This window comes from Cyprinodon variegatus, unplaced genomic scaffold, assembly GCF_000732505.1.
Source record: "Cyprinodon variegatus isolate N-32 unplaced genomic scaffold, C_variegatus-1.0 Scaffold122, whole genome shotgun sequence".
Taxonomy (NCBI): Eukaryota; Metazoa; Chordata; class Actinopteri; order Cyprinodontiformes; family Cyprinodontidae; genus Cyprinodon; species Cyprinodon variegatus.
In genome coordinates this window covers 1,038,450-1,052,006 of record NW_015150575.1, presented here as the reverse complement: position 1 = coordinate 1,052,006, position 13,557 = coordinate 1,038,450, and the positions used below count along the sequence as shown (strand labels likewise).

General features: G+C 38.9%; 1 protein-coding gene across 1 annotated transcript; it reads left to right on the top strand.

Annotated features, from left to right (window-relative positions):
• The first annotated feature begins 6,734 nt into the window (after window positions 1-6,734).
• On the top strand, window positions 6,735-9,431 carry LOC107085366 (E3 ubiquitin-protein ligase RNF128-like). The gene is made up of 2 exons (XM_015375649.1): window positions 6,735-6,935; window positions 7,121-9,431. The coding sequence occupies exon 2, from the start codon at window positions 7,121-7,123 to the stop codon at window positions 8,258-8,260; it is 1,140 nt and encodes a 379-aa protein (XP_015231135.1). The 5' UTR covers window positions 6,735-6,935; the 3' UTR covers window positions 8,261-9,431.
• The last annotated feature ends 4,126 nt before the right edge of the window (window positions 9,432-13,557 follow it).

Below are 13,557 nucleotides of genomic sequence, written 5' to 3'. Positions count from 1 at the left end.
CTTTATTTTGTACTTATTTTTTTAAAGTATTTATTTATGTGCATGATATATTTTTATCTGTTTTATTCACCCTTTGTATTTTTTACCCTATATATTTCTTCAATGCGATTTGTTTCTGCCTGTCGTTTTTATATTTCTGTATGCATTTCTGCATCATTATGCAAATGAGGAAGGGGTGTGTCTTAGAGGGTCAACTTCTAAATAAATATGATAATTATTACAAAGGCGAATAAATAAAGAAGCTAATTAAAAGAGATATATACATTTATGTCACACTGTATAATTTCATTTCTACCTACATTTATTTGTTTGTTTATTGTATTCTCTATTATTTTTAAATATGGCAGAGTTGGTTCTCCATACAACACTACCTTACTGATAATAAAATAAACCTTTCTTATATTTCTTATTCAATTCTATAATTCCCCATGAATGGCTGTGTCAGTAGAGGGGGTGATTCTAATGGACTTGTTCGGACATGTCTCAGGTCATCCTAATTAGAGCAGCTGGCTCTTCTGAGCTCCACGTTCAGACCACAGGTGATATCCAGCGAAAGAGGGACTGACTCCATTCATGCAGCCGGTCGGTGAGTTCCTCTGCTTGTTTGTTATCTTCAGCTACTCTGAAGATTACATGAAGTTAACACTGCATGAGCATGGAAATATAGGCTGCAAAAAAGATAAAAAATAATAAATAAATAAATAAATAAAGGGTAACAAATGGACTATATTTAGCATCCTTCTCACATGTTATTTCCCTCACATTCCCTTTTATTTATAATGGGGTAACAATGTTTCCAAACATTACTGTTGTTCCTTTCCTCGTATTTATAAACGTTAGAAATGGCGCCCCTTAGTGGTGTTATACTGGTTTGGGTTTTGCTGACTCTTATTTGGTTTTTTATTATTGTATGTAGTGCAACTACCGCCTGTAATCTATTGAAATACACTTTTCTTAAAGCAAATCAATTTTTTTTTTTTTTTAGCTTCCTTTATTTACAGTAAGTCTACGTACCCCTGTTAAAATGTCCGGTTTGTGTGATCACGGTAAATCTTTTTGAATTAGTTTTAATGTGATATATGCTCACATGCATGTGATATATTAATGTGATATATGCTTTGATATATGCATATGACTTTTAATTTCATATGTGATATCAAATAAAAGGGATATATGTGATATATGCTCCCCTCACGGTTTGAGTGAGGGGAGCATATATCACATTAAAAGTGATATATGCTTTTAATGTGATATAAGCTCCATTTCTGTTGAGCCTTTCCCCCCAGCTTCCTCCTATAATAAAATACTTATAACAATAATATTTTAATACTAAAATAATTTTTTTCCCCCAAAGCAGTGTGCGTACTACAAATATAACATTAATTAATCAAAATACATATAAAATAATATAGTTTTATATCACCTACAACATAGAATAAAACTAAAAATGGCTGCCTATTTCTGCTAAATAATAGCTGCTTCTCTGACCTCTGTGAATGTGATAAATAATTTCTGGCTTCATATTTGTCTAGGTTGTTTTGTGGTAATAATTTTTTTTTTTCAATTCTAAAACTGACACATTGCAGGTTAAACTAGGAGAAATTTGAAGCAGCACTAGTTTATAACTTCTATTTAGTCTCTGTGATGGTAATCCTAAGGGTCTATGAGGTGATTGAATGGTCTGCCATCGCCCCCTGCTGGCTGGTTTTAGAAAACTAAAATCTATGGCAGCATGCAAAATAGATGGAACTTCAACATGTGGAGAGAACAGAGAAAGCTGGATGCAGAAAAGCTTGCAGCTCTCAACACGCTGCCCTCTCACCTTAACACCTGTATAGATTTCCTCTCCCTACCACCACCAGCGGCAGAGTGAAACATAGGTCAGATTATAGGTCCATGTATACATCAAATACTGCAAACAAATGGAACTGAATTATTGGAATACAAGATGGACCAAAATTATGCCCAAACTACTAACTACAAATATAACACCCGTGCAACTGCAATATTTAGAAGCTTGATTTAAAGTAAGTTACAGGGTTGAACAGAATTGGCCAAACGGATACTTAAAGGGATACTTAAAACACCCATTTATTAAAATATAAAAAAAAAACTACTTTCATTACACAATTTATTTTACATTATTCGCTTATTTAACTGAGTAATGTCTATTAGATCAGTATTTGTATTACAAGACCATTAGATGCCATCACATAAAAAAGTGCATCTGACTTTTATTCTGACTTGTTCCCAGTGCATGTTGGACTCTGGCAGAGCTGCCCTCTGTCAGCGGTCCTTTTCATGACCTTTATGGAAAGGATTTCGAGGTGCAGCCAAGGGGGTCTGGTTCAGGGACCAGCGGCTCTAGTCCTTGCTTATTGCGGATCACGTGGTTCTGCTGGCTCCCTCCTGCTAAGACCTACAGCATGCATTGGGCGGCTCGCAGTTGAGTTAAAAGCTGGGAGGAGAATGACCTTCTCCAAGACCGAGCCCATGGTTTGAGTGAGCGGAGAATGGAGCGGAGGGATTGGTGCTGCTGCCGCTATAATGCAGGCACTGCTCTGGTCTGTCATAGAAAAAACAGAGCTGAGTAAAAGAGGCAAAGCTCTCGATTTACCTGACAGTATAGGTTCCAACCCTCACCAATGGTCATGAAATCGGAATCGTGACCGAAAGAATGAGACCCTAAGTACAAGCAGAAGAAATTAGCTTTCTACACAGGGTGACTGGGCTCTTCCTTAGAAAATAGGGTAGGGAGCTTGGTCATTCAGAAGAGGCCCGGAGTAGGCCTGCTTCTCCTCCACATAGAGAGGAGCCAACTGAGGTTGCTCAGACATTCTTTTCGGATGCTCGCTGGATGCCTCCCTCAGGAGGTGTTCCAGGGACGTCCCTCTGTAAAAAGGTCCAGGGGACAGTCCAGGACACTCTGGAGGGACTTTGTCCCTCGGCTGGCCTGGGAACGCCTCAGTTTTCCCCCTTCTGCAGTGCTGCAGAAGGTGTCTACAGAGAAGGAAGTCTGGGAGTCTATGCTGCGACTGCTTCCCCTGTGACCCGGTCCCGGATATTGCAAGACTATTTATCTGTCACATCTTCACCATTGTGGTCGGTTTCAACACAACGTAGGGACAGTTGCAACACAGCTTTGCCCTAATTACCATCTTTTTAACAAATTCATTTTGGCCCAAAATGCCTCTGAATGTTAGAAGCTGAGAAATTTCTGATTCAAGCCATATAACTGTTATGTTCCGCATACAGACCATGTGGATCGCAACTTTTGTGGATTTGATCACAAAAAAAGTAATCATTAATCATAATTTAAACCTTGATTTTCTGAAGGTATTATGGAATGTGGCTGCTGTCTTCCAGAAAGACAGCGGTGCGACTGAGTAGTCTAGCTGAATGTTTAATGGTTAAATCAATGTTGCAGCTGCAACATGTTGGAACAGTCCCCACTCTCCCCTAAGGCGAACATTTTTACGGCAGCCCAATGTAAGGCTATTAGCGCCAGTAACCAAAAGCATTGCGGTGAACTACCCACAGGTGATTACAGAGAAGTTGCTTTGGATTTTTGGAGGTGTATGACTTGGCAGAGCCAGCGGAAAAAAAAAAGACAAGGAAAACCTTTGTCGGAAGGGGAAACTAGGAAATAACTAGAAACGGATTGGGACAGAGCTCGTAGAAGAATGCATTTGTGCAGGGCATTTATTGATTTTTAGCATGCCAGAAGATGGAGAGTATGAATCATCCTGTGAAAGCAAATAAATGGTTAGGTAGTGACCTACAATTCACTGACTGGTATAAAATGAAAAACTAGCAAAGAAAAGGCCAATGTACTAATATTTGCATTAGATAATACACAATACCACCCATCTCTTCAAACATTTGGTGGTGATATGCATTTTCCGGCTGCTTTGAGAGCGCCAGCGTAGTAGCTGTGGGGTGCTCAGCTCGCTGAGGGCAGCCAGTGTCTACAACAGCCCTATTTTCAAAAGTATCTGTAGGGCAAGGCAAGGCAAGGCAAATTTATTTGTATAGCACAATTCAGTACAAAGACAATGCAAAGTACTTTACATGATTAAAATACAGGAATCAAAGCAAGTAGGAAAAAATATATATATAAATAAATAAAATAAAATAAAAGGGGGAGAACATCCAAAAAATTGCTTGGCACTTCTAATTTTTCTGGCAAAAAAATAAGTGAAGAGAAATAAGAAAAGGTTGTGAGATCTGAAGAAGAAAGAATGAAGGACAGACCAGGAGCATCACAGGTGAAGGAGGCCTCTGCCGGTGCAACAGTGGAAAGAAATTTGTATAAATGTAAATGATTAGCAGTGAAGCATTGGTAATGAAGATGAGAAGAGCTAAGAGTTTAAGAGAGAAAGATAAGGAGACTGGTGAAGGAGAAAAATCAGGGTGTTTTTCCAGTGCAGAGATATTAGATTTGGTTTTCTCTATAAGACATTTTTTCTGCCAGCATAACATTTGTTGCTTTGAGCTCTTCTGATAGTGATGGGTAAAATCAGTCATGCATCATATTTTAAGTTAGTTTTATAATTTTTTTAAATTTATTTATATATCTTATCTCTTATTTTGTGGAACAGCCATTTTTCTCTTAGCCCATACTTAAAATGTTTATTTGTTTCTTAGAAGACAAAATGAAACAAAACAGGTTTTCAAGTATTTTTCCTGAATGTTTTGCTGCTTTAAATTATGAAATATTTCTTACACATTTCTGTGTAGAGGTTCAGCTTTTCCACCCTGCCTGCTGTGCACAGACAGTTTGTGCCTTTTGATCCATTCCAGCACATCTGCATATTGAAAATAAATCAGTAAAGACAAACCAGACTTTAATCAAGCCCTTGCCAAGAACACTGAACAATATTTATACATCTGTGCTGTCTATGTCCAATGTCCAATTAGTGAGGACAGTCCTCTTCAGAGTATCACTGCTGCCACCCTCTGTTTGAGATCGGAAGTGCTTGGTCTGGACCTGGTAAATTATGTCCTCATGGGAACAACAATTAACCTGGTTAAGAGTGGCCGCAGGAGTGGCCAATGATTGGCTAGGGGTAGCCATGGTGATCCCTGCTCTAGCTAAATTGCCACCACAAAACAAGTAGTAGTTCTAGCACTAAAGGGCCTTTAGGAACCAAAGTTCTTGTGTTCTATCTGTGATATTTTATTCATTTTATGTGCATTTGCACCGAGGAATAGCCCTGCAAACAAACTTTTCTTGCAGTGGAAATACTTACAACTAAAAATTTTAAATAATATGGACCACACATTTATTATGGTTTGCTGAAGAGATTCCTGCTTTAACAAGTTGATTTGACTCAGAGTTTCCAATCTTATGTAACAATGTTATGGAAGTTTAAAACATGTGTTCCATGCTGAACTGTTGTATTATATGGAAAATAATGTGTCCATCTGTTGAATTCTTTAGATGTCATCAAAGGTAGAAAAAGATTTAATATCATCTAATGTAATTGCACATTCCTTCATTACAAAAAAATCTACTTCTTTAACAGGGGAATGTAGACTTTTGAGAGCCTTTTTTTAATATCAAATCGTTTAACTTTAAGATTTTTATCCACTTGCCTTTGTGTTGGTTTTGGCTTAGAATATGGGTCAGTTTAAGCAGTGGTCTGTTGGTGTGATATCTAGTTTTGGATTTGGTTTCTGTGTATGGACATTCTTTAAACCAACAAAATGCCTTAAAAGGATAAAATTTCCATTCCTAGTATTTCCTCCCTGAAAGTCAGCTACTTTCCTACATTTATATATTTTACCCTGAGGAATTTCTGCTATCTTTATAAATGTCTGCTTTTCTTGCCTGGATCTATTTGCAATGTGTGGCACTAACTGAAGTGGCTTTAATATTTGGACATCGAAACCACTCTTATGTCATGGGTCCTTATCAGCTGTGTTATTAGTGTATGCCATAACCCTTGTCTTATGAAAGAGTTAATTGCCCCACTTCAGACCATTAAAAAACCCAGTGGATCGCGGTATTTCAGCCGAAAGTCCAAGGGTAGTCGAAAAAGGTGTCATTTAAATCGACACAAGACAAACACGTTCCAGAAAAAAAGACAAAAAAAAAAACATGGTGAATTACACTGTATTCACTGTACGCTTTAACCTAATCTCTGATTGGTCAATATTTTAGGAATGTGAGGGTCATAGCATCAGCATAGTTTCTGTTATCAAGGGCTTTGAGCTAAATACAATAGATTTGGGACTTTTTTTTTCATTTGTTGATATTCATGCTTAACTAAGGGCAAGTTACTAAGACCTGCTTTATTCTGTGGATTGTATGCTTGTTGGTGGACTGAGGTGCAATATCAGCTTTGCAGGAATCCTCTCCATCTCATCTGTCACTGTAAGCCTCCGCGTGTGTCTCTACCCTGTTTGTGTGCTTTCACTTGAGTGTAAGACGATACAATGGAAACTTTACGAAGCCCAGCTCCATATCAGTTATCGCCTCTGTGTTGAGTCTCTATGTGTTTCAGTGTCCGAGATCTGAAACTGTATGAATTTAAATAACAAGGAGTTTAAATAAAACCCTAATCGAAGGGGAGGGGGGGCTTTATTTGGCTCCCTGAGGTAAATAGTTGCTTTACTTGTCAGTTTGCTTTACATAACAATGAGTACGGAGAAAAAGGGGAAGGAAACAGGCCAGGCAAGAAAAACGGGTAGAGTTGCATTGCTCACTCTTACAAAAGCAAGTTAGGAGGTTTTATTAGTCTCAGTGTATTGCCCCGAGTTACTGATTATGAATTTTGTCTTATCGTCATTCTTATCACACCTTTTCTTCTAGAACATCGTTCTCTTCACCGACAGCTCAGTGCTGACTGTTTTTTCCTACTTGTTGAATAGCACCACCCTTCCCTCTGTGTGGATTGCTCACTGTTCAAGGTTCAGGAAGATAACAAGAGGTGAGTGGCTGACGCAGAGCTTGTGTTATGTTACCAGAGGATCATATTACCGGAGACAGCAGGTTGGCTGAAACTATACCTGCCTCCAGAGTGCTGTGACTTGAAGTCAAACAGGAACCAGGACTATTAAAAGGAGTTTTAAAGAAGATTTCCACTGCTGACAGACTACTTCCTGTTATTTACAGATGAGACTTACCATGGGTGAGAAGACTCAACAGCCGCTGCTGCTAATTTTGCTGTGTTTGTCGGGGCTTGTTCCCCGTTCTGCTGCTTTTATGTTTTGGACAGCCTTGATTGAGACAAGCTATTCCTCCAGCAACAATGAGACCATGCCAAAGTACTGTGAGTGTGGGGTTTATGGCCGTAACTCTCCTCTGATACGAGCTGCAGGCTTTGTGGTTCTTCCAAAAGGAGATCCCACAGGCTGTGGCCGAGATGTCACCTACAGCCGGAACAGCTCCCAGTCATGGATAGCGCTGGTGAAAAGAGGCAACTGTACCTTCAGCGAAAAAATCAATGCTGCCAAGAAACAAGGAGCAGACGCAGTGGTGGTGTACAATGTGGAGGGCAGTGGAAATGGCACCACTCATATGTCTCACCCAGATGCAGACGAAATTGTCGCCATCATGATCGGCAACATTCAGGGCTCAGAGATCGCCAGGTCAGTGAAAAATGGGACAGTTGTCCATATGGTGATAGATGTAGGCACTGCTCACGGGCCCTGGATGGACACGTACTGGCTCTACTTCCTTTCTCTTGCCTTCTTCATCGTGACAGCTGCCTCCATTGCCTACTTTGTGTTCATCTCTGCAAACCGTCTGTACAACATGAACAGGCACAAGCGTGCTGAGAAGAGGCTGAAAAATGAGGCCAAAAAGGCCATAGGGCGCCTTCAGGTTCGCACACTGAAACGAGGGGATGAGCTCACTACCTCTGACTCAGTGTGCGCAGTTTGTATTGAATCCTACAAGGTGGGCGAGGTGGTGACGGTGCTAACCTGTGAGCACATCTTCCACAAAACCTGCATTGAACCCTGGCTGCTGGAGAGGAGGACCTGCCCCATGTGCAAGTGTGACATCCTGAAGACCCTGGGAGTCGAGGAAGAGGTCAAAGTGAGCGTGTCCAGAAGTTCTCCACCAGAGGTCACTGTGATCACAGTGGCAGGAGGAGACACACTGTATGAAGTCCCGCTGAATGAGCCCAGGAGCCCTGAACCAGAGCAACAGCAGCATTTCTATGACAACAGGACCTTCGAACCAGAGCAACAGCAGCATCTCTATGACAACAGGGCCTTTGAGGAACACTCCGAGGCTGCTAGAGAATGAAGTGCAGCAGGAACAAAACAATGAACAATAATAACCCTTTACACTGAACCAGGACAGTTCAATCAAGGGTCCAATCAGAGAAATCATCTTCCAATCCAGACATATTTAAAAACCAACTTAGAATCAGTTAAGAGAAAACTGTTTTAATTAGGTTGCAGTCATTTTATTTTCTTGGTAATAAAGCATTAATTACACATGTTTTCACAGATGTGTCTTTAAATGATTGAAAACAAACAAGCTGCAGGATGACATCAGGTTCTCTTCTCTGTTTTGCATAGGCGCCATGTTTATGGACACAGAGGGCAGGAAGGGAGTTAAAAATCTGTACACTGTTGGGGCCAAATTTTTTACTGTAGATTTTGTCACTTTCTTGCGTCTCTTCCTTATGAGCAAAAAAATGTCTTTTCATCAAAATACTTTTGGTTATTTCACTTTCTTTCTGTGTTTAAACTGGATTGGATTTTTCCATTTTCGTTCAAGCTGAGCAGCTGTTTTTGTTTTAAATGCATGCCCGCATGACCACACCCTTGACTGGATCAGCAGGAAAGCTCACATTGCACTACTATGACAAACCAAAATCCCCTGAAGGACTGTGCAGCTTTTGAAACATTCTTGTTGGAACTGGCTTATACCTTATTGGGCAGTGAAATGAATGTATGTCATTGAGACTTTAGATGAGCTTAAAAAATCTTTTTCTTGGATAGTGGGGAAATAAAACATTCCTGTCTTTTAAATTATATATATCTAGACCTGTTTATAATTTATAAAGTTTTTGTTAATATAAGATGATGAAAAAGGGTTTGAACAATCTTCCACAGCTAAAGAACCGATTTCAAAGCACAAATTCTTTGTCTTCCTTGTTTTTGTCAATTTATTTGGTTTTTCTGGTCTACCTCTGACTGAGCTGCTTTATGTTTAACTTAGAAGATATATATTTTTAAAATTCCAGCATTAGTCAAGTCTCACTTTAGATAACAGTTGTTTTTTTTCCTTAACCTTTAAGGATGTGCTCAAAACGGTACTTACTGTCCCTTTACCAATGCTGATTTATTTCCATGGATGTTTTATAGATTCCGGGAGTCTTTAATTGAAATGTCAAAACAAATGCAACTTCTGTATTAAATCACATTGATGTTTATTAGAATCAATAAATCCCTCAAAATGAGGCTAACTCTAAACAACAGATGTTTTCTTGAATCTGTAAAAAAAATGGAAGAATGTGCCGTGTGCATTAGAAAGGTGTGTGTGGTTAAGTCTCTACTTATTTAGTGCGTTTTGGGCCGAACCTTTGAAGGGTGGTGCAACAGTAATTACCTCTCCCAATTTTGGAGCAGATATCATGAGGGTGAGCTGGATAATCATCACATCTTATAAGTAAGGGGCCTGACCAAACAGGTAGAGATGTGCAGCTGCAGAGACTGAATGTTCTGAATATTTCCATGCGCTCCGGGGTACACCCACAGTTAAGCCTCTTGTTAAAAAAATCCTCTGACAATAATTTATTCAACATCAGGATAAGTCATGTGTTCTCTCTGAGCATTTTCTTTTATAGATACATTTGCAAAACTCTTGAGTAATTTCCTATTTCTTCATAGTTTGTTTTCAGGTAGACATATTAAGATGTACTCTTTTAATCTGGCCTTCAATAACAATTCTCCAGGGTTTTTGTTTGGTTTTGCAAAACATTTATTTAGTCAAAGGCTGCTTCTTTTTACTCGAAAAAAATGGAGCACACAGGAGACGATCCACTGAATGATGACTTATCTATCAGAAGGTGTGTCAGCTCTTCAGATAAAGTTTGCAAGAGCGTGACTCTCAAATTCAGTTCACGTGCTCTTGACAGTTATTTACCATGTTTCCTCTTTTGGCCTCCACTTCATAAACAACACAAAAAACATGATCATTACCAGACTTAGGAATAGTACTTTAAAATCTAAATATATATGCAGAAATATCTTCATAAACTTGTCGACTATTTTAAAAGAATATAATAAAGTTTGTCTTAAAAGAACCATATAACAGTGACACCCATAGATACAAATATGCAGCAAATCCTTTGTACTGTACTATATACAGCTAAGACTGCATGTACATCCCCTCAGTGGCAGTTTTTACACATTCAGTGTGGAGCTAGGAACCTTTGGAAAACTCTTGTTCCCATAACCATTCTTCCCTGACGATGTAGTGTAAAAATAAAGATATATATATAGGTATATTTACACATTTCTGGGTGTTGTTATTAGGAGAGGAGATGGGGGGGGAAAGTTTTATTGGGGAAAGATAAAGAATCATAAAGATTAGAGGTGAACTGATAACATTTTTCCTGGCCATAATCAGTTTTTGGTTTTCCAAAACAGGACTATAATTTACAGATAAGAAGATGATGTTCTGTAACGTCTTTGAAAAATTTAGAGTTTTGAATCCAACAAAAAAGAAATTAATAATTAGATTATCTCTTTGTCAAAAAAAAAAGTACCTACTGTTGATTGTTGGTTCATAAACTGAAAATTGAGAGATTTTTTTTTTTTTTTTTTTTATTGGATTCCTTTAGATAAGATAAAAAAGGTTTTTCTTTAACCTGCCGATTGCTGATCAGAGTAGGTCTAGGAAAATTAGCTGTAATGTGATCTTCCAGTGGCTTTCTTCTAAGAAATCCTGTCACAGCTTTGCATGCGCAGTTTCTGTTTTAAATAGTACATTATGTGCCTCGGAGCATTTTATTAAAACTCAGATGCTGATTTGTTCCAGCAGCAGGCCTACCTGTACAAGGGCAGGAAAAACACTGAGTGAGAGGTGCTGCAGTAGCTAGAAAACAGACCAAGATGTTCCCTGATACAAGACTACAGTCTGAAGCACAGATGTGGGTCTCACCTCTCACGGCATTCTTTCTCTCTGTTAGATGGTTGGATGTACTGAATTTAATTTCTGTGCTCTGAGGTCAGATGGTTATAGTGGCAAAACATCAAGACAGAGAATCAATACTGAACTAACTGGCTCAGCTGGAAACAAGTGGCAAGCTCAAAGTTTAGAGGCATGCTCTGCTCAGCAACGTCACTCCTCTGATTTATTGGAGTTGTTAAGGAGAAAATTGAGTCAGAAGGTTTTCATTTAATGGCACACTGGCTGGTTACTGTGCCTTAATTCCTAACTTGACCTTCAGTTTCTGATAAGGGCCAAAAATACTTGAATTCACTGTCGCTTATCTGCTCTTGGACAACACATGAGATGTTTAAACTGTCAACAAATAAACTTGAATGGTGGCGAGTGGTTGAATGACATATACAGAAAGGAGAGCATTGTTTATGTCTAAATAGACACAAAGTCATTGGTTTAAATTAGGATTGCAGGCCTCCTGTGTGAATGTAAGCATTGCAGTCCTATTGCACCACCTAGTGGAAAATTGTCACATTTCTGCTGTGGCTTTTTTTTCTTATAGCAGGGAATCGTTAAACAAATCTGCAATAGAAATAAACCTTAATTGTATTTGTAGTTCAATTGATCTGTTATGGTCTTTATCATTCTTCTGTGAATCCTAAATTAGTTTATAGGCCTCCTCTGTTTTCTCTCTGTAAACACACACACAGGTTCTTTCCATATTTGCATGCAGTCTCTCTTCCGGCTGTACTGCTTGTGCAGAGCAAAACGACAGTATTCCTAATTAAGTTACACTAGATCCTGCCTCAGCGTCTCGTGTCTCAGGCTGTTTCAGTAATTATCTAAATGAGAGAGAGGAACTAGATTATAAAGGTGCAGTAAGATGTAAATGAATGCATTTTTTGTCATGCAATCAGTGATTTACAAACCAAAAGACATTTGTATGCTGCAAGGATATATTGATGGATCACAAGCTCCTGTTTCTGCTGAACAACCTTCTGTTTCATTAGCTGAGTAATGAAGTGCAAAGGTGTGTAAATAAATTAACAAAATCTGCCATGCAATCCTTTTACTCATGTTGTTAGGCAAACTCTAGCTTTGCTGCTTGCATCATCAATGCATACTTTTAAAAAGCCATCTACAGATGCAGAAAAAACAGTTTTGTCCTGGAGGGAAACTGGTAGCTTCCACTTGATGTTTTCAGCCCTCCTGTCCCATTGTTATCCCTCTGGGTGTAAAGATACTGCTGAGTGCACCGGACAGAGCAAATCTCATCCTGTGTCATTGTTGTTACTTCCCCCTCCTGCCCTGTGCTTTGACATGTTTCCCGGCTCACCCTGCGCTGCTCTTTCTTTCCTGCTGACAGCAAAAGAGCAGAAGTGCGAGGTCAAAGTAAATCAGAGGATGTTTGAGGAAGAGGCACCTCTTCCCTTTTGACTCAATGGAAGGAAGTATTGTCACAAGGTGACATGAAGGAGCTGTAGGTGAAAAAAAACCCTGTCTCACATTGCTTGTTTGTGGGCTTCTCGTAGTTGTTTATGCTCCTCATTAATTAGAACAGGTAAATCTTGTTTGATAGGTGTCCCTATTTGACTGCAATGATTACAATCCTGCCATCTACTGGACAAACAGAATAGCAAAGCAGCAGGACAACGTTGTATTTTGATTTTTTTAGCTTAACTTTGTGAATATCCGATTGTTTTGTCTCATTAATCTTCTGGCCCCATAACAGAAATATAGTACAATATTATAATATAGTCCACCTTTTGAGATTTCTTTTGTTTTTGCTTTTTAGTCACAAATTATTTTTCCACATCATCAAACCAAGTATGAATAACCTAAATGCAGCTTCCAAATGATAAGTTTTTTAATGAAATGTGCTTTTTATAGTGGCAGATGTCTTATTGCAGATGTCCGTCAGGTTATTTTTTGTTAACGTCCGCTTATTTGTAAAGAAAAGAAAAGCTAATATCAGGCAGGATTAAATAAAACTTTAGAAAACATAGATTAGATAAAGGTCCTCCACTCGTTCACCCTGCTGACCTGGGAGTAGGTACCCACCTCATCATCTTACCACCCGATGCTATGATATCAGCAGGCCTCATCACAGATAACACAACAATAAAACCATTTCTTTCCTAATGGAAGGGAAACTAAGCTTTTTTTATGGGCACACCCTACTTGGTATCAGTGATACTGCACTGAAAGAAATATATTAAAACTCAAGTTACTGACGTCTGTCTGCAATGATTTTTACTCCTGTGTCAACAGCCTCCGCCTAGAAAGATCAGAAAGGTCAGAATTAAAAAGGAAAATCTCAATTTATCAGGACACCTACCTCTTAGGGGCCATCAAAAGCATCCTGTTAGTCGTCAGCTATCTGACACAGAAAGTGTGAAGTTCTAATAAAGTATAATTGGAGC